Source organism: Pinus tabuliformis, chromosome 8 (assembly GCF_031772625.1).
Source record: "Pinus tabuliformis cultivar Carrire ecotype Pingquan chromosome 8, CPIR1, whole genome shotgun sequence".
NCBI classification, from domain to species: domain Eukaryota; kingdom Viridiplantae; phylum Streptophyta; class Pinopsida; order Pinales; family Pinaceae; genus Pinus; species Pinus tabuliformis.
This window is the reverse complement of record NC_142294.1, coordinates 1,366,979,132-1,367,000,700: the sequence shown is the minus strand read 5'-3', so window position 1 is coordinate 1,367,000,700 and position 21,569 is coordinate 1,366,979,132. Positions and strand designations below refer to the sequence as shown.

General features: G+C 37.2%; 1 protein-coding gene across 2 annotated transcripts in view; it reads left to right on the top strand.

Annotated features, from left to right (window-relative positions):
- The window catches only part of SAD2 (ARM repeat superfamily protein), a 164,340-nt gene that overhangs the window by 13,333 nt on the left and 129,438 nt on the right, over positions 1–21,569 (top strand). For both annotated transcript variants that reach the window (XM_089373759.1, XM_089373758.1), the window contains exons 2-7: positions 16,132–16,267; positions 16,356–16,443; positions 17,300–17,449; positions 17,605–17,767; positions 17,884–18,068; positions 18,411–18,584. In XM_089373759.1, coding sequence (XP_089229885.1) covers positions 16,132–16,267; positions 16,356–16,443; positions 17,300–17,449; positions 17,605–17,767; positions 17,884–18,068; positions 18,411–18,584 — 896 coding nt within the window. The remainder of the gene's footprint in view (positions 1–16,131; positions 16,268–16,355; positions 16,444–17,299; positions 17,450–17,604; positions 17,768–17,883; positions 18,069–18,410; positions 18,585–21,569) is intronic.

Sequence of the window (21,569 nt, the reverse complement as noted above, 5' to 3'; positions counted from 1 at the left end):
AGTATTATGCCATATAAGCTATTCAGTTAGAGATCCCTTCACTCCATATATTAATGAGGAAAAATAACTTCAGTCTCCCATCCAACCATACTATATCTCCTTGGCTTTCTTCCTATTTGCATCCGTTTGTTTATTTGTCAAGTACATTTTCTATTAAATAATTTGCTATTTTCCTTAGCAAACGTAGTAGCGGTTGAAAGGTCAAATGTCATAACCATCGTATATCAATTCTTAATTCTTAATGCAATCAAGCTTTAAGTTACTTTTGGGCTAGTAACCTATAAACTAAATCATTAAATCAAAAAATTTGTTAAAACTTGGGTTGTTGTCATAATATATTGAAGGTTCCATCAATTTAGGTATCATTTGTCTAAACAATAATATTTGATTACACTTGTTAAGGTAGAGTAGTCCATTTATATATAATTATGCAGTTTCACGTACAAATAGTTATTTTAAAAATAACTAGAGAAGGACAACAACATAATGACAAAAATATAACTTTGACAATCAAAAGTATCACATGATTGATACACATGGATATGGTTAGGACATAAACTTGTCCTTCATTATTGTAATCATCCTAATTGCTTAAAGAATAATACAAGACATTCTTACAGCAAGATTGCATCAATTGTATAGTCACATTACATATTTTTATCCGAGATGGTTTTAAGAACCTTATTTATTTATAATAGAGGGCTAGTATCTTTTACCTAATGAGGTTAGCTTACAAGATGTTGGGTATTCAAAAGCATTTGCTTGCTGATTGACCAAGTTTATTTTTGTATCAAGTTGTTTATCGATGATGTCAACCTTCATATTGTGGTCCTTCCTTGTTGATTGTCAACCACGTTCTCAAGTTGGCCTTTTTGACTTGGTAGTAGTTGTTGACACCTCAACAATTTTGCCCACTTGTTGATCACTTTAGAGTCATTGCTTAAATGCCCTGTAGTCATTCAACAAAATTGATTTGGTGGATTGCCATGCAGGTTCTAGGATGTAGACCACTTGGTATCATCTCCGCTCGTAGACTTTATAAATGAGTCAATAATACCTGCATTTCACTTACAACACTATGTAGACTGTACCATTTGCCTTATGAAATGCTATAACATATTGATGTGCTTCCCCTAGCATGATAAGTTTGGTTCTTCTCTAATGCCACTACACTCTCAAGTTTGCAATGCTTTTTTAAGGGCTTTGCCATATACAACTTTAAGTCTTTGTACAAATGTTGAAAGTTGAAACCAAATTTCCTTCTTATGAGCTTGCATTATTACAAGGTGCTCAACTCAATGTTGGACAATGCAATAGACTATTATATTTGATTGCTTGAATTGTCTACTCTAACACTTACAATAGTGACATAACTAACCCCATTTGCATTTTTATATAAGTGGAGCTGGTTGTGGCACATGACCACCATATCAAATGCCAAATTCAGTTGTACCCTTCATATACATGAGTTGAATGGTGGTAGATCTACGAGAGACTATGGACCTCCTCTTGCACGGTTGCTAGACTTGTTACCTTTATGAGACCTTAGAGTTAGGCCTACTCACTATGGTGTATGTCATCTTGAGTTAGGGCGAATAGCCAGTTCTCTATCATGTGTTTCTTCTCCTGGACCTCAAATGTGAGGATAGACAAGTTTTCTCGGCCATCTCTCATCTCTTCTCTTGCCATGATGTCTCCAAAGATTGTATAGCCTTGCCCCCTAACTTTGGGTGCTTTGTGGATGACATCATCATGCTTTGCATTGGTCCCTTCACAATCATTGATGTGAATAGGGAGCCCTCCTTTCTCTATTATTCCTCTACTTTCATTTCTACTTATGATGTTGATGTGGAGGTAGTGCCTTGTGCCTTGTAGGTTTTTCCTAACTCTTGTGCTTCTCTTTCTTTTATCGCCATTTATAACTCTTTTATTTTGATAACATTCTAGCTATAGGAGTGTTGTAGAGACTCCCACTATTTAGTGGCCACTAATTGTAAATTGTAATCTTGAGTCCCATTGGCTTATCACTTGGTCATTTTTGGACATTAATAAAATTGTCTCATCTTCACAGTCTAATGATGACCATATCTAGTATTGGTCACAGTCTTGTTTTTTACTCCTGTTACTTTTGCGATGTCAAGTTTTGTATAGACCATTGTAGACCAAGTTTTGATTGCACTTTGATACAATATATTTTCATTCTAATCCCACTCAATGTTGGCCTTTAGGAATCATTGACTTCGATAGCCTGACACCATGTTATGTTAGGGTTCTAATTGTGGTTTCCAATTCAACATTATGAACATTTCTTGAATTGCGTTGATATAGTTTTGTTAAATCATGAAATTTTTCTTCATCCTCCCATGTTACCATATCTTAATACCTTAGTAGTGATGCATAGCACCAAGGTCCTTCGTCTCAAATTGAGATGTAAGTTGGAGCTTTTTTAACGTGATAAAGTGTATGTCATTGGTAGTCATTGGATTCAACATATTGAGAAATAATTACACATAACCTTTATCTAGTGTGAAGTAGATGAAGTCATATCCAAATATTCTTGTAAAAACCTTCTTCAACTTATAACTATGAAGTCTTGGATCATCTTCTTAATGACTATCTTAAACCATATATTGACTTCCATAGTCAACATACTAATAACCCTCACCCCTCAAGGCTAAACACTTTAGGTTGTTTCATGCAGATCTTTCAATTTAATGACTTCGTGACATTGGTATTTCAAAGATCGTCCTAATGAATATTATGAAAATATTTAATGAGTTTGTCTTAGGACACCTTCACGTAACACACAGTCTCCTAGACTCCGTTAGGAACACCACTAGGGTCAAGTGGGGCCCCCCCTCTTGCTTCCCTTTTTGGGATTCATATTGATAAGTTAGACTCCTTTCTTCGTGATCAAACTTAGGATGGGGATATTTGTCTTCTACATCACGTGTTCATTTCCTTATTTAATCCTTTGGCTAACTCCCCTAAGGGGATGTAGCGATAGATTAGTGTCATATCCAATGTCTATGAACTTCGATAGTTAATGGTCAACCTAGGTAAAACCAACATCATGCTCTTCAACACATTGAAGTATGCTCTTATCGATTACCATTTCATCTTTTTGGGGGAAGAGATTGAGATCACTACCACATATCACTACTTGGGTTCAATTCACGGGGACACATTTTAATATGCGATAGGCTTTGTAGTTGTGGGTCAATAAGGGTTATGTTTCTATGGTCCTTCTTAAGTGCTAGTTCTTCAAGAACCACTTCCATGACATTTCATCCATGTTGTTGTATGGTTTAGAGGTCTAGGAACCAAGTTTCCTCTAGATTGATTAGGCTAAAATCAGAGAGTCTAGACCATCCATGAGTGCATCATCCAATGCAAGTGGATGGTTCCGTAATATATCATTTGGGTAGAGATTGGGGCTCAACTTTTTCACCTTTCTTAAGAAGGTTGGACCTTGGAGATGGCCTTTGGGAAGGATTGATATCCAAATCTTGCACTTTGCTTAATGTTGCACCAAGTTTCTAGGATGCGGGGATATAAACATTGGGAATGCATCTAGGTGATATGTAGAATGACCCCCCAACTTTTAGTGCATGTTGTAGGGGTCTCCAACATAGGAGACTCCACCCAAAATACTAAATTATTTAAATTAGAATATGTGAGACTTAAAATATAAATGAATGATAAATCATAGTCTTATACATAACAATGTAACAAAATAATTAATAAATCATAAATCATGACTAATAAACCATAGATAGACTATTGCTACTGTATTTCTCATTATATTTAGCAAATTGAAAATTTATAAGATAGTATCACCTTCCCAGTTTTGAGGTAGAAGTGTTTTTTCCTCAATACATTTTTGCTAAAATCATGACAAAGGAGTTCAACAATTGATGCCATCAACACCGGGGTACATAGAGGGCTTGGTGCTCTTGATTAACTTGTCAATGTTATATCGTCATACATGATAGAGTCCAATGGAAATCCTGCGATTTGGCCAATTCTGAAATCTTAAAAATTGTTAAGTCTACGAAATTATGTATCGGATATGAAATTCCTTTTGTCCATATGAAGTTTGATGAGGTTGGAACCACTCTCAAACATCTTGAATAATTAATGGTAATGTTAAAAATTCAAGTAAAGGGATAGAAAAAGAAAAATAAAGGATAATGCCAACTTTTACTTTAAGGATTTAATATTATCCATAATTACTAGGTTTGGGGGGGGTGGAAAACAATAGGCTTTGGTAAAAAAGACCATGGGGTCATCTCATTTTTTTAAGGAGACATTCCCCTAGTGTGTTTCCTTGCATTCCACCAAAAGGAGACATGCGAAAATGTACATTTTTGGAGTACCCACATTCTAGGAGTGTGGTGAGCACACCCCTTGCCTTTAGAAATGCATACTCATGTAATATTGACTTTCTTGCTTTGAGGTTATTGTAGCCCCTTAGGATGTGGTTATTGTTGGTTTTTTGAGGCCTCTCGGTTAAACAATTTTGTTTTCGTCTTCCTTGATCAAATCCCTCTCTTTTGATACTCTCTAGATGCACTTGTTAATCTCTTTCCCTTGAAGTAGGATTTAAACTGGGTAATGATTTTCCCTTCATGTAGTATTTAAAATTTTTAAACTGGGTAATCAAGCAAGACATTTACCAATACATCTAAATCACATGGATTGCACTACTTGATGGACTTGCCTTGAAGATGGCTTCCCACTTTGGGCACTTTGTGGAGTTGAGAGATGACTTGGTTATTCAACCTTAGTATGCACATAGGCATTGGATGCATGCCCTTATTGGATCTCCCTTTTTGGGTCTTGGGTGGGCTCTTATGCGCTTTGAAGTTTGGATTAAGATTGGCTATTAGTTTTCCTGTGAACTTAGCACTTGGTATTTAATTCCTAGCGTAGAACTTATTGAATAAACACACACCTAGATTCCTAACAAAATATTCGGCAAAAGCAAATATAATGATCTCAATCACAATGACAAATTTTTGCCCAATCACAATTTTTCATTAATCAATTAATTTGTGAACCTACTTGGGCTCTCGTCTCGGGATAACCCAATTGTGGAATTACATATATAACAATAAACCTGGAGTTATCCACCCGATCAAGCCTTAGATTTGTCTTTTGATCTTCATTGGCTAATCTGGATCTATCACCCTCATTACTCATTGCACCTTCCTCGGACTCAAGACATCGCTCATTGAGATGTGTCTCTCAATTTTGTGCTACTGTTGTGTGTCTATCTCCTCTCCTCATCCTTGCTTTTATAACTTTACATTGAGCTAAAACCCTAACCCTAACTATAATCTCAAAGTGATTGACGATCAAGATTAGATCTCACCTCACTTGAGATTAATGGCTAAGATTAAAACTTACTAAAGTAAATTACTTTACTTTTCCGAAGCTTCTATTGGCTTAATAAGCCAACATGTTAATATGTGTTTTTTTTTCTAAGTTAGACTTAGGCTAAATTACATTAGCAACTTGATCACCTTCGTTCATGTTGCACTCTACTACGACCAAATCCATGTGCATAGATCTTATTTTGGTGGCTCTCCTTCGCATAATCTTTCACACGATCTTGGGTAGGGTCTCTTGCGGTCGGTGGGTCAATTGTTGTAGGTTCCTTTATGTTGCCACCGAGTTGCTCTGCCAACTGACACTGTCACTTCATTGTCCACCGCTTTGCTTGCATGGTTGATTGATTCTTTCGATTTTTTTTTGTAGCTTCGATGGTGGCTCCTCGTCAAGTTCCCTCTTCTTGGGCTTGACCGACTCACGATTTTTGTCAATCGGCTTGAGTTTATGGCGCTTGGTCTGACAGCCTGAGGTTGTTGGCCAACATAGCAACTAGGCTGTTAGCAACCCACTCAACTGCCAACCTTTTATTTGTATTTTTATTTTATCATCAAATCAGACTTTGGTCCCCAACACAAAATTTTGGCTTAAAAAGTTGTCTCTTCAGCCGTTTGACCGATTTACTTTGACTCCCTTAAATTTCTTTTTTTGCCTTTGCACGATTGCGACCGAACTTGGCTCAACGATCCTATACAAACCCTGGATTTTGTGATTTAGAGATTGGCTTTCAGTGTTCTAGCTCTAATACCGTGTTTGTTTTCCTGCAAACCTAGCACGTGTTATTTTATTCCTAGCATAGAATTTACTGAATAAACACACAACTAGGTTCCTAACATATTCAGCGGAAGCAAATACAATAATCGCAATCACAATGACACATATTTTCGCCCAATCACAATTCTTCATTAATAAATTAATCTAAACCTACTTGGTGTTGATTTTTGTGTAGCATCGGGAGGTATTACCGCATGCCAAGAGGCCTCCTAAATCGACCTAGAAATTTTATGGAAATCAAAATAAAATAAATTTTATTTTTGGGTTCCATGTATGCTCAAAAGGCACAAGTTGACCCCACCATGAAAGGGTGTGTCCCTTGGGGTAAATACACCCATATGACTTCTACATATACATGATGTGACACTTCATTTGATCACTCATTCACAATCATATCTCTTCTATAGAATACATTGGTGGGAGCACAAAACAGATGAAATGGCTAAAGTTTGGACTTGGTTTTTGGCACAGATTTCTAGACATTTTATTGTAAACCTTGCTGAAGATAAATTTCTCCTAGAAGAAGAGTTGCTCTGTTTTCTCCCAAGTTTGAGTTTCCCAAGGAAAAATTCTTGTCTCTATTGTGAATGGCTGTCTCTATATGATCTTATTTGTTTCTATTGTTTTCGCTGCATTATTGTTGATTTTTTTTTGTGTATAATTGCTTAATGATATTAGTGACATAAGAAGAATTAATTGAAGATCATTAGAAGTAATTATCAGATCATAAAATTATTTTCCTACTATTTATCTTTGTAGAAAATCAACATGGTGTCAGAGCCTTGTTGATAAGAATAGACGACGAAGAGACAATTTGCTCACTCAACACCCACGGTATTCACCGCGGGCCTCTATCAGGACAAAGTCCATCATTGACTTTGTTGAGGGGGACTGCGTTATGAGAAGAAGAATTTTGCATCCACAAGCCCGAAACATGATTCCCTACTTCCTCTATCTTTAACTGTAGTGAGGTCGTGGCAAACTTTGATGTCAAACTATGTGAATATCCATGTATTAGTATCAATCTGACCTTGGATTATGCACAACGTGCTATGATTCTTTATCCGCATGCAGATATCGGTACTATAAAGAGGGTTGCAGTAATAGTAGAGATCGAGCACTATTGAAATTATCAGAAGGCTCGAACACATACATAGGTTTTGAATGCAATAGGGCACAAGGGGAGAACTTCTCTTCATATTGCACGGACACACACGAGATTTCCTCCTCTGTCACAAGATACTCAATACACAAAATAGAAGAGAATAGGCTCAAAGCCTGCTAACAGTGATTTCTCCCATGGATACACCCGATGATTTTCCTCTCTCTGCCTACGGTGCAACCATGAAATCATCAAAGCGGAATGACAAATATACAATAGTGAGTGGGTATGATTTTAATGGAGAAATTGATCATGAAAATTCTCTAGTCAATGTTAACCACAGGCTTTCAGGCTTATCATCTTGGTTGGGCTATTGACAATATGCTGGACTGGAGGCTAAGTGACAAACCTATTGAAGACGGTTGCAGTGAGGAAGAGAGGGATCTAGCTTTTAGACAAAGTGTAAAAGCAAATATGTATGCACTCAGTTGAGACCAAATAACTGGCAGCTTGCCGACTGTCCATTATTCACCACCATCCTCTTTTTTGGTCAGGTAACTTGACCCATGAGGTTGCAGGCTCGAACCACATCTCTCCCATTCTAACACATAGGAAACACATACAGTTCAAACCTTAAAATTGTCTCCTATAACACATCTAAGGCAAGTCGACTATTGTAGAAGCAGGTGATAACCGAGTTCGGCGAATATTCATGTTGTTCAATCGTCAACCATTGCACATAACAAGGTCTCAGACACTACCCCTCTGGCCATGTTTTGACGACCGACAATACTCTCTCTTTGTGCTTATCAACGTATATAAGGCCCTCTAATTATTAGACCTCATTTTATATGAACTGTGATAGGTTGATAGGCTTATAATTTATAATCAACGAAGAGCTTGAGGTGCTGCCTTGGGAAAAGGATGGTGAAATTCTTTTCTTTGCTTTATCTATTTTCTTTATCATTTAGTTCCCTATCGCTTATTTTTTGCTGATCTTGAGTGTCGAAGGAGAAGATTAAATGGTGAGCAGTTTCGAGGTGTGAGGGCAGAGGTTGAAAATTTTAACCCTGAAACCCTTAGCTGAAGTGTTTATTAGATGAAGCTCTGCGGCCATTAAAGCAATCCTTTGGAAGTTGTAATATTTTGTCAGAAATCCTAATATGCCGGGGTTGATGTTTGATTGAATGTTTGGTAACAGACTTGGATATTTAACGTTAAAGTAAAAGTTGGCATCATGTCATCTCTTAGTTAGTAAAGAATTGGTGTTCCTTATACTACAGTTCTTAGATGAGGAAAAATCGGTGCATAAGCTTGAGCAAGTGTCGGGCTTCTTTTCCAATATTAAATATTTTGAGGAGAAGGGTTGAACAATGGTCCAGTAGCCCTGGTTAGGGTAGACAAGATGACTACAAGTAGGAAGAGACCTAAAGGAGGACAACTGAGGGCTGGAAAGCACCTAGATCAACTGGACCAAATGTTAGAAGTCAGATAAGGGGCTACAAGGAAGTTTGTTAGGCAAAGGAAGGGGCTAACAGTAAGCTTGATGACGAGGATGAGCATCCACCTCAAAAAAAGACAAAGGAATCTAAGCTTGATAAGATTGAAGATGGACTTCATTGATTTCTACAATGAAGCAAGAATCAAGAGGGAGTTGACAATTCCTTACAACACTCAACAATTCTACTCTTAATCAAGAGGTAAGTATTTCATATTTTTCTCCCTTGATTATTATTATTTTTATTCCTCAGTCAATCTCTTGTCTTTTGTATTTTCTTGGTTGTACTTGTTTCTTCCATGGCCTCCTGAATGAGGGTTTCATGTGCATTGTGAAGGCTGCCAAGATTTTGGCAACAGATGGCAACATCAGGAAAAACAAAGAAAGACTTGTGACAAGAGGGTTCTCCTAGTAAGAGGGAGCAGTATTGGCAGAAGGACATGGTAGAGGAGCAAGAGAGCTACATTACATATCCATAGATGAGAAAATTGTGGAGATACTTCAAAGACGAGCTTAGTATGATGCTGACTATCTCCCTCATTGGAAGGGAATGATGAGGCCTTTGTAGGATTGGGCTTACCATCTCTTGAAGCAGTAAAGGACTTTGGTTGGGTCATAAAGGACTTTGACAAGGGGAGATGAATACATTTACCTTTGAAGCCAGAAGGACTTGGCTAGGTCATAAAGGATTTTGACCAGGAAGGTGAATAACCGAAGCTATTAACAGGGGAAAATTATAGGATACATTTACCTATGAAGCCAGAAGGACTTGGCTAGTTTGACTAGGAGGTGAATGACTCAGGGAAATTATAGGATTGGACAAATCTTCTCCTTAGAGGCCAAAAGAACTTGGTTGGGTCGACTGAAGGAGATAGTTGTAATTCACCTTTGAAGCCAGAAGGACTTGTCTAGGTCATAAAGGGCTTTGACCAAAAAGGTGAATTGTCCAAAGGCAATTTCTCTCCTAAGAATCTAGAAGAACTTGGATGCCAGAAGGACTTGGTTGGGTCATGACGAGAGGAGATTGATACTTTTGCCTAAGGAGCCACAAAGGACTTTGGCCAAAAGCCCTGGATTACATTGCCCACTCCAAGATGGAGTTTTCTGTAGACATGCATCGACATGGCAAGCTCATAAACTCTTCTTAATGAAGGAGAAATTTCAGCTAATGGAGAATCTGTTGTAGCCAAGGAGAATACCTCCCTTGCTAAGAGGTTTTGTTGATTTTTGTGTAGCATTGGGGGGTATTCCGACATGCCAAGAGGCCTCCTAAGTCGGGCCCGAAAAATTATCGAAATTAAAATAAAGTAAGTTTTATTTTTGGGTTTCATGTAGGCTCAAAAGAGACAAGTCAGACCCACCATGAAAGGGTGTGCCCCTTGGGGTAAATACATCCATTCGACTTGTATATATACATGATGGGACTCTTCGTTTGATCACCCATTCACAATCATCTCTCCTCTACAGAAGAAACTCGTGGATGAAATGGCTAAAGTTTGGACTTGGTTTTTGGCACAAATTTCTAGACATTTTATTGTAAACCTTGTCGAAGATAAATTTCTCCTAGAAGAAGAGTTGTTGGGTTTTCTTCCAAGTTTGGGTTTCCCAGGAAAATTTGTTCTCTATTTTGCATGGTTGTCTCTTTATGATCTTATTTGTTTCTACTGGTTTCACTGCGTTATTGTTGAGATTTTTTTGTTTATAATTGCTTAATGATATCAATGACATAAGAAGAATTATTTGAAGATCAGTAGAAGTAATTATCAGATAAAAAGATTAATTTTCTACTATGCATCTTTGTAGACAATTCAACACTTGCTCTGATGTTCTAGGATAATTGCCTAACTAAGGAATGACATATACAATAATAAACCTGGAGTTATCCAGCTGATCAAGTCCTAGATTTGTCCTTTGATTTTCATGCGCTAATTTGGATTTGTCTCCCTCGCTGCTCCTTGCACCTTCCTTGGACCCATCACATCGCTTGCTAAGATGCCTCCCTCAATCTTATGTTGTTGTTGTGTGTCTATCTCCTCTCCTCAACATTGGTTTTATAAATCTACATTGAGCTAAAACCCTACCTTAAACCTAATCTCAAAAGTGATTGATGGTCGAGATTGGGTCTTGCCTCACTTGAGATCAAAGTCTAAGATTAAAACTTACTCAGCAAAGGAAATTACTTTACTTTTCCTAAGTTTCTATTAGCTCAATAAGCCAATAGACTTTTTTTCTATGTTAGACTTAGGTTAAGTTACATTAGCAACTTGCTCACTCTAAAGCAAGTGTTCTAAGGAGAATGTGAGCGACTTTTGCACATCAAACACAAGGCCTATGTAGAAGTACCTACCCAAGCTACAAAAAATCAACATTGGCCACCATATTTTGAGGTTAGAGAGGATTTATCATTTTTGCTCCATAAATTTATTAGAGATGGAGGAACATTTTTCTTCAGATGTCCGAGCTTAGAGGGCTATTGTAGGATTTTGGTAGATCTTTGATCACTTTCCTTTGTTGTCTAGACTAAATGTGCCTTGTTTTCTTCATGAGAAAATTGATTGATCACAAAACCTAGTATTTTCATACTCCACCTAGATCAAAGATCATAGATCACATCTTACTTCCAAGTTTTGCTTAATTTAGACAACAAGTGCTAGGCAGAAGCCCAATCGATCTTCATACGATCCTTTAGATAATTGCGTTGTGAGGTCTTGACTCTTTGGTCTACCTATGCAACCCCCCCAATGCTAATTGACCTCCATAAGGCCCCTATGGAGCTGTTGTTCTAGGCCACAAGTTGCTTACCATCTTATCTATAGACAATGAAGTAGCCAAACTGGACCAACTATTTTGGTTTGAAAAATTATACATATAGATATGTAGGTGAGTGCTCCGTTGAAAACATGCAATTTACTGTTAAAACTTGAAAATTTCAGTGAATATTACCAGTATAAGCACATTTTATGTAAAAAGAAGGGGAAATTTTGAAGAGAAAATGGCCAATTGGCAAATTTTTATGAGAAGACAATTTTTTTTTGCAATTGTTGAAGAATTGTCACTAAATATACCCCTAGCTAGGTTGCTGGTGCTCCTGGTCATTCTAATTGGATGCCCATTCAAAGCTTTCTTTTCCATGGCTTGGTGTTATGAGCATTGTGCTTTGTCACTTTCGGGATCCCCCTATGATCATACAACCCGAACTTATTGGTCCTAGCCACACTCTAGAAGATTTCATCCATCAATGCATTGAAAATTTCACAATCATTGAGGGCTGCGGTAGGGCGAGACCCTCTTGGTTCACTCACTTGTTCTCTACTATTGCATGTGGCATACCATGACAGCTTCTCATATAGATATGTAGGTGAGTGCTCTGTTGAAAACATGCAATTTACTGTTAAAACTTGTACATTTCAGTGAATATTACCAATATAAGCACATTTTATGTAAAAAGAAGGGGAAATTTTGAAGAGAAATTGGCCAATTGGCAAATTTTTTATGAGAAGACAAAAAGAATTTGCCAGTTGTTGAAAAATTGCCACTAAATATACCCTGAGCTAGGTTGCCGGTGCTCCTGGTCATCCTAATTGGATGCCCATTCAAAGCTTTCTTTTCCATGGCTTGGTGTTATGAGCGTTGTGCTTTGTCACTTTTGGGATCCCCCTAGGGTCATACAACCGGAACTTATTAGTCCTAGCCACACTCTAGAAGATTTCATCCATCGATGCATTGACAATTTCACAATCATTGAGGGCTGTGGTAGGGTGAGACCCTCTTGGTTCATTGACTTGTCCTCTACTATTGCATGTGACATACCATGACATCTTCTCATGCTGTTTTTCCTTGAGCTCCTCCAGGCCCTAGATATCACACATCTTATCTTTTTTCTTGTATTTGTACTTTGTTCCACTCCATGTCATGTACTTTCTTAGCTTACCTCAGCTTCCACCTTTTTGCAATTAGGTAACTACTCTGATATGCATTTTGGCAACTTTATAAAAGTCACTTTTGCACTCCGACATTGTACTTTTGTTCAGTATGTACTCTTTTAGACCCATTGACCTACTGTTGTGGTTATCTATTGGACATTAATAGAGTTATTTATCTTATCTTGCCTTATGATCTTCTTCCATCTCTCCACTGAAAAATGTTGTCGTCATTTTTTGCAATAACATTTCTTGAAATAAACTATGTTGGAGCTTAGAAACATCCTTGACTCTTTGAGTGGACACTTCACTCATCATTAGGGGATCCCAATCAAAGGTTATTGACAAATAGAAAAGAGTGTTCCATCAGATTGGAGCAACAAATGGCGGCAGGTAGAGCTCTAGACCTCATCAGACACCAAGATACCACTAAGACCAACTTAGAGGGGTTGATTCGTACATTAGGGCACACGTTCTCATAGCATTAGAGAGATAAACTCCAAACAGATCTAGCATAGAGCACTGCTCGCTTGTCAGTTTACCTCATAGATCCAGAGGAGGAACCAGAGATCCATTTAGAGTTTCCTTCTTTTGACCATGCATGCTAGGAGTTTCATACGTCCCTTCCTGGATTGTGCAGCCGAGCTCCCCAATGCTTCCAGAAGGCTTTGATAGCAAGCTACTGCCCAATTCACGCCCTTGTGTTGACCATCAGATTCAGTTGATCTTGAATCATTAGAATCATCACCCGATCTCTCTCTCTCTCTAGTACACCTTTTGGTCTTGGACAAACCCACGTAGTATTTTGTATCACTGTACCTTTGTCACGGTTCTATACATATGTTCTAACTTCTATGTAATACTTATGTAGGCTTCTTTCTTCATATTATTTTTGGCTTTTTCTAGGAGTTGTTTTGGCACTCTCACATTGTATTCATACTGGTTGTACTCTTGAGTCCCATTGACCTACTTTTGTAGTCATTTGCTGGACATTAATAAAATTGTCTTATCATAACCAACATAAAGGATATGAAAAACTAGCTTTTAGGAATTAGATGGGAAATATAATATTAAAGAGGCGGGGGATTTGGTTAAATTCACTGTTAGGAATGAGTTGAGAAATGTAATGTCATATTAATGATGGGGGAATTGGTCAAATTCATCACAATAAAAAAAATTACTTCTTTTCATTCAATAGATAATATTAATGGAAATGATAGTGGGTGATTACAACAATGATTTTGATGAATTTGAAAGTAAAGATAAAAAGAGAATAAATTATTATAAAAATCACAAGAAAGAAAAAAAGGGTGAATTAAATGAGAAATTAAGATAGGTGAAAAAACAAATAATGAAAATGATTTGAACAAAGTAGAATGTAAATTTAGATAGGTGGACAATTAAATAATGAAAAAAATTTAAACAAAGGTGAGTGTAAATGTAGATAAACAAAAGGAATTAAAGTTAAGATTGGATGTATGAATACCACTAATGCAATAGAGGTACAGTAATTTATTAGGAACAAAAGTGAATCCTACAAAATGTTATATATTCAATTAATAATTATAGGATAAGAATGAACAAGAAAAAATGGAGAGACGAAATTAAGGTAATTTATGAATAAATTTTTGCTCAACCTCTTAAGATCACATGCTGTCAAATTGCAAAGTACATCCTTGTTTAAGCCTATTTGTAATTGGAAAGTGGTTTCCTTGTATTTATTTCCTCCATGTGAGTATAATTGGCTACAAGTCGGGGCTTATACTTCTTGGCAATCTTGTCCAATTTGTACTTCTTGAATACCCACTTACAGTGAACGACTATCCATTATTCAAAAATTTCAGAGGGTGTAATGTCCAATTCTTGCCCATTGACATGGACTGTTGTTTCAAATGCTAAGATAGATATGGAAGATTGATAAGGGAGTTCTTTCTCATATATTAGATCTAGATATCAGAAGATAGATATGGCAGATTCATAAGAGAGTTCTTTCTCCCTGAATTCCTGCACAGCCAGTGTTCCTGCAAAGTTAATTTCCCTGAATACATAAGTGAAGGAGATTAAATTCAAACTGTTCTTTTTACCTCCAGAGGTCTATGCATGGTAGGTTCTAGAGCCATATTAGTGTTCTGAGTCCTGACACTAATGGTTCTCTATAAGACAAGTCTTATATTATGGGAAACCTTACCTATAGAATCATCCTTACCTTGCAAGATCATTTTATTTCTAGACAACCATTAACCCCATAAGACATAACATGGCAAGGCACTATGAGCTGTTACGTATTTGTCTAATATCCAGCTTACAAACCATTCCAAGAGAGATCCTTCATCTCAGGATAAGATTTGATTGTCTAACGGCAGGACTTCTTTTGGAATATACCATGGGAGGATGGTCATACACAGATCAATCAAAAAGTGAATGTCATTTGTCCATTCACTATGACAGGCTCGTTGTAAGAACATTAATCATAGTTTATGGTCAAAATTAATTCACACCACAATTGAATGTAAATGTGAAACATCAGGCTTGAGAACTAAACTACACTGAATATTTCCTAAAAGGGTTCAATAAATTCTCCATCCTAAAAGCATTGGAAGAAACCATTATCCAGATAGAGCATTCCTTTATGATTTAGAGGTGTAAAATACTTTGACTTTGGATGTCCTGTAAATTATGAACCGCAGAGGAGATATCACTATCTGTTTCATGATTCTGGAGTGTCTGTTACCAACCTATTTCGCTATCCCAATCAGAGGTCTAGCTTTATACATGTGCAAGGTGATCTCTCATAGATAGGAGACCTAGTAACACCTTTCCAGACCTTGCACCACTAAGGGCATCAACTCCATTTTCTGGCTTTTCTCAGTGATTAAAGGGCGAGAAGCGCAAAGTGCTGTTTGAATTTCCCATTGATGGGTTGGATGACATCAAATCTGTGAGACATTGCACATTCTCTTGCACATCCTCCAAGGGCCACTTCCACTCCTTGCATGGTTTTACCCTTTGCCTAGATCAAGTCGGCAGACATCCATCACTTGATTTTTTAATGCAGCCTAGGATATGTTAAGTGAGTTCTGATGGAGTGCTCCTGGGCTCCTCCCAGGTTCACCCAGCAAGGTCCTCTCATCCCCGGGTACTCCCCCAGAGTACATTATCTGGATTTGCGTTGACTTTTTCAGTCACAGATGATGACAGGGACATCTATACAGTTTACTTCTTCCTCTAGCTCTAACTCTATTTCTGATATTGAGTAGTGTTTCCTCTCTTTCTAGGGTTCACTTTTTTGGTTCATCCTTTCTCATGTTGAACTTTTATTTTTTGTGCTTTCATAGGTATTTTTCCATTTTTTAGCATTAACTGGCTGTATTGTCTACTCCCATGGTTCAACATTTACATCTTATAAATAATTTTTTGTGACTAGTTTTCTGTTGATGATGCAGTATCAGTACACACCTCAGCATCTTGTCAGACTTCTACATATAATAGTTGATGGAAGCTGTGATTTGGCTGTACGTCAAGTTGCAAGTATCCATTTCAAGAATTTTATAGGCAAAAATTGGGCACCTCATGAGCCTGGTTTGTTCATAGTCTCATCTGTTATATTGTGCTGTTTGATTATATTCCTCTCTACCTTGGATCATCTAATTGAAAAATTCTTTTGCAGGTGAGCAGCAGAAGATATCACCAGCTGATAAGGCCACAGTTAGAGAAAATTTGCTTGAGTTCATTGTTCGAGTTCCTTCTTTGTTGAGGTATATATAATTGAAGGATGTGACAAGTCTGTAAAACTGTGAAATATCCACATGAAAGTTCATTTAACTTACTATCTGCAAGCTTGTTTACCTTAATATTGATACAAAAGCTTGTTTACCTTCATATCAATACGAAAGCTTTTTTGTACTTGATTGAATGATGTGACAAGTCTGTAAAACTATTGAATTGCTCGTGTTCGTCATTTCTAAATGCATTACCTTCTCGTAGTTGGTTAATCACTTTGTTCATTAAATTACAGGTATACTAAAGTTTCTCCGAGTAGATCAAGGTTGACTATTTTTTCCCATTTATATATTGTGGCCATCCTCTTAATTACTCTCTCCTGAACTTAGGGAATGCTGATGGAGATTGTCGAGCACATTCACCTGCAGGAGAAATGCTTGTTTCACATTTTGTGCATTTTCATGTGGAGACTAAGTATATATGTATGCCAGGAACATCTGATGGGGCCAGTTCCTGAAGTATTTTATGTATCAAGAAATTTAATGTTCAAGCTTGCTTGAAGCCAGTATCTTAGCTTAACAACTGCCACTTAAGTCGCTCGCGTATCATGGATGCACATTCAAATCTACATTCTGTTAATATCCCACTTTACTTTGTTCTATGGGAAACTTATTGTTTAAAACAGTAGCAGATTCACATTCACTTTTAAGTTTTATTTGTGCATGTCTTGACAAAATCTTTTGTAGCATCACTTTTTGAATTTTGTCTGCAAATGTAGTCTATATTCCATCTGTGGTGCCTTGAATGCTACAGCATAAATTTTACTCTCAATTTTTAATCTGTTAAAAGTGTCTTCGTAGTAGCTAATTTTCATTTGCTGTCTTTGTGCAGAGTGCAGCTAGGTGAGTGCCTTAAAACTATTATTAATGCAGACTATCCAGAGCATTGGCCTGCCCTCCTTACCTGGGTCAAGCGTAAATTTCAAGAACAGCAAGTATATGGTGCTTTATATGTGCTGAGAATTCTTTCAAGGAAGTACGAGTATGTATTTTACCACAATACAACATATTGTTCTGGCTTTCATAATTTACCTTCCATTTCTATACTAAACTGATTAAATGTTTCCCAGGATTCAAAGTATTTGTCTCTATAAGTTTTAACACAGTTTATATATATTTTAATTTTTATATATCAAGGTTCAAGTCAGAGGATGAGCGAACTCCTGTATATCTTATCATTGACGAAGCTTTTCCACCTTTACTTGACATTTTCAACCGCCTTGTTCAAATTCCGAGCCCTACAATAGAGATAGCAGAGCTGATCAAACTCATCTGCAAAATCTTCTGGTCATCCATATATGTATGCATGCTTTTACTTTTAACACCTAGAAAGGTTTTTTTTTTTTCTGTATTTATCTCTGAATATACCTTTTCTGATTTGGATGTTGAATTAAGGTTGACGCAATTGCTGTGCAGCTAGAGGTCCCTAAGCAACTGTTTGATCCCAATGTCTTTAATGCTTGGATGGTCCTATTTTTAGCTATGCTGGAAAGGCCAGTTCCTACTGAGGGACAGCCAACTGACCCAGAACAACGGAAGTCTTGGGAATGGTGGAAAGTAAAGAAGTGGACAGTGCATATCATGAATCGGTTGTACACTCGGTGAGTTGAGGGAAGACAATTAGCATTGTATTACTGTATACAATAAGTTACATGGATTTAAAGGTGTTATCAGATATCTGTGATGCGAGTTCAGAATATAAAACCTTATTATGATTCCTAACATGTGCTGATTCACTCATTTAGGATATAGGAGCTTTTCATATGAAAGTTCTATATTAGATAATGGCATCGCAGTAAGAATTTAAAGAAAATGACATTGTGTTTTGGACACAATCTGTAGGTCTCCGATAAGAATCTAATCTTCTGCTGTGAATAATGTCTCAATTTTTGTTGATCATGGTGTAAAATCATGCTCTATTAAATGTGGTTATTTTGTTGCAGGTTTGGAGATCCAAAGCTTCTAAAACCAGAGAACAAGCCTTTTGCTCAGATGTTTCAAAAGCATTATGCTGGGAAGATTTTAGAGTGTCATTTGAATCTGTTGAATGTAATTCGACAAGGTGGCTACCTTCCAGATAGGGTGACCAATCTTGTCCTTCAATATTTGAGTAGCAGGTAGGTCTTTCAGATTTTCATATCTATATAAACAGGCTCTTATTGGAAGCTTGTTACTGTCCAAATTTTCTATGTGGGTAACATTGCACATTATAGATACACATTCTTGACTTGCTTGAAACTTTAAATTTGTGATATGTTGCATTAAGTTCTTTTCTCTTGTACTATTTTTATCAGTATCAAAAGGTAAAGTTCAGGAAGATGTAAGGTTTGAGGAATCCCTCATGATTGGAGTTGCTATTTTTAATAGTTCTCCAGTTAATGCTAAGTTCCAACAATTGGAAAAGATTGTAATACTTAGGATCCAGTTTTTTTTATTTGCACAATAAATTACATTGCTCATTGGAAAATGTGATTCCATTTGATTGGAAGTAATACAAGCTTTTCAGCTAAAATGAAGAGGAGTATAACTGTACCCCATCAATCATACATCGCCTGATAATACTAGTAACTAAAGTAGTTGCGTGACCTGAAAACAAGTAGAGGGACAACAATTCACATGTAGCTGATAATATACCATGGTCCACACCTCAATGCCTTACACAGAAACGACCACCAAATCCAAAAAGTCACCAAATTGTAAATTTAATTGGCAGTGCTGTGATTCCCATCCAATGTACTGTTCGACACTATAGTCTGAGGGTTGGATTGTGTAGCTAATTTTATCCTAGTTTTGAAATCACTTATTGTTTAGAAAAACAATATAGCCTGTCCGTCGAGGACGCAACAGGATCTTGCTTGTGATACCAATTGTATGCCAGATTGTGCTCAGATTCCACTCTTAACATAGTTGTTGATAGTTTAATTGCTACTGTATTTAGTATTATAGGAAAGATCATGGTTATTAGATAGTTTGCATACCATACACATGGTAGTGATTCCAGAATAAGCACATCCTTAATAGGGCTTCATATGTACATCCTTGTCATAAATATAGCTGAAACAACTAAGTGATATCCTAATGTACTATGTTGTCTATCAAAATGCGCAAAGGTACCTGCTGGCAATATAATCATGACATAGTTGGTACAGTGACACAATTGGAACAAACATGACAAGAAGATAAATATAAAGAGCAAGTTATCCCTATTCCGAAGTTCAAAAATGTATAGAAATGTGCATTTTTATTTTTAATTCTTTCTATCTTCATAACATGTATTTCATAACTAGCCACAAGGGTTGGCTGAATTGGATTTACTATCTGCCTTAGGCATGTTGCTGATGAATAAGCCATAGGTGATAGGTTCAAATCTGGCAGTCCCTCGGTGTTACAAGCTGCTATTGTAGTTGGTGGTTGAGCCATCCTCCATCTTGATATTCCAAGGAAGAACCTAGAAGGGGGATCCCACAGTGGATTATTCGAAAAAAATTATCTAGATCATTATCATTAATAGGCAGTATTATGCAAGTACAACCACAATTCATATACATCAAATTTGAGAGTGATTTATGTATATAGTAAAAACATATTTTAAGACCTGCAATGACTTCAAATACTGCCATATTATCCATTGAATGACTTACTGTTCATTTCTTTCAAGTTCTATGACTTATGTTTCAAAATATGATCAAGAGATATAACATAATTGACTTGTTGATTTAAAATCTACCTTTATTTAAAGTAGATCCATACGTCAAAATTCATCCATCATCCAAAATAATCCTCCAAGGAAAAATTGCGAAGTTCTCTAAAGATAGAGAGATCCCAAGTCAAGTGATGATACAAATGAATGTATCTAACATCAATATATTGCCTCCTAAGGAGTTCAAATTAGCCTCATTTCTTTCAAGTTCTATGACTTATGTTTCAAAATATGATCAAGAGATATAACATAATTGACTTGTTGATTTAAGATCTACCTTTATTTAAAGTAGATCCATACGTCAAAATTCATCCATCATCCAAAATAATCCTCCAAGGAAAAATTGCGAAGTTCTCTAAAGATAGAGAGATCCCAAGTCAAGTGATGATACAAATGAATGTATCTAACATCAATATATTGCCTCCTAAGGAGTTCAAATTAGCCTATGGGCCCCTAAAGATAAAATAATGTGCAAATAATAACTCCTAATTGTGGCAAGCCCACCATAGTAGCTCATAATGTAAAAACAAGCCTCACAAGGGGCCAATTAATGATGTATGCATGTCGTAAGGCCCTCCAAAGGCTCAATAACATCTTGAAGTGCCATGTTGAGGAATAAATTCCTCAGAATATGATGGACAAGGGGGTGGCCCCTTGTTCTCCAAGTAGTAGACCTGTAATGCTCTCAGTGGGTTTGAGGGCACATCAATGACCCCATGGGTCTCCATATGAATCAGAGATGTTTGTAGATCCTCTGCAATGGTCTAGGTGGTGGAATGAATGTTGCCATGACATCATACAAGTGCTGGGACACCTGCCAAGAGTGTGGGGCTCCTGTGGGGGCCTGCTGGGCATAGTGTACCAATCATGTCACCATCGTCCCAAAAGTGGATCGCTAGTAGTCTTTGAACATCCATGAAGATCTGTGGAGTGTTGTCTGTTGCTGTGGAGGCCCATGGCTCTCTATGCACACCCTACATGTGCTAATGTGGGCCTCTGGGGTTAGTTTCCCATATAGGAAAACCAAACCCAAATGGAAACCACCTGCAATCCTGCATAAGATCCAATGCGTCCCCTAGGCATCTAGTACAATTAGTCTTTAGAATAATTGGGTAAAGGAGCTTACAAAGCATGGATAACAAAGTGGGCACTTCATAATGGCATGCCCTTCCGTAGTGGGCTTTGGCATGTGCCAGTGTCGCCAAACTCCAAAGGGGGTTAGCCAAGTACCTTATTAGGTGGTTTCATCCCTTAGAGGGGATGGTATGTCCAAGGTACACCCTTTCTAATGGGGGTGGCAAGTGACAAATAGGTGAGATGGAATATGGGGACGAGAGGGGCAACCCTGGGTCACATAATGGGGCATAGGGGTAGCTAGATAAGGGGAAGCCCACACCTGGGT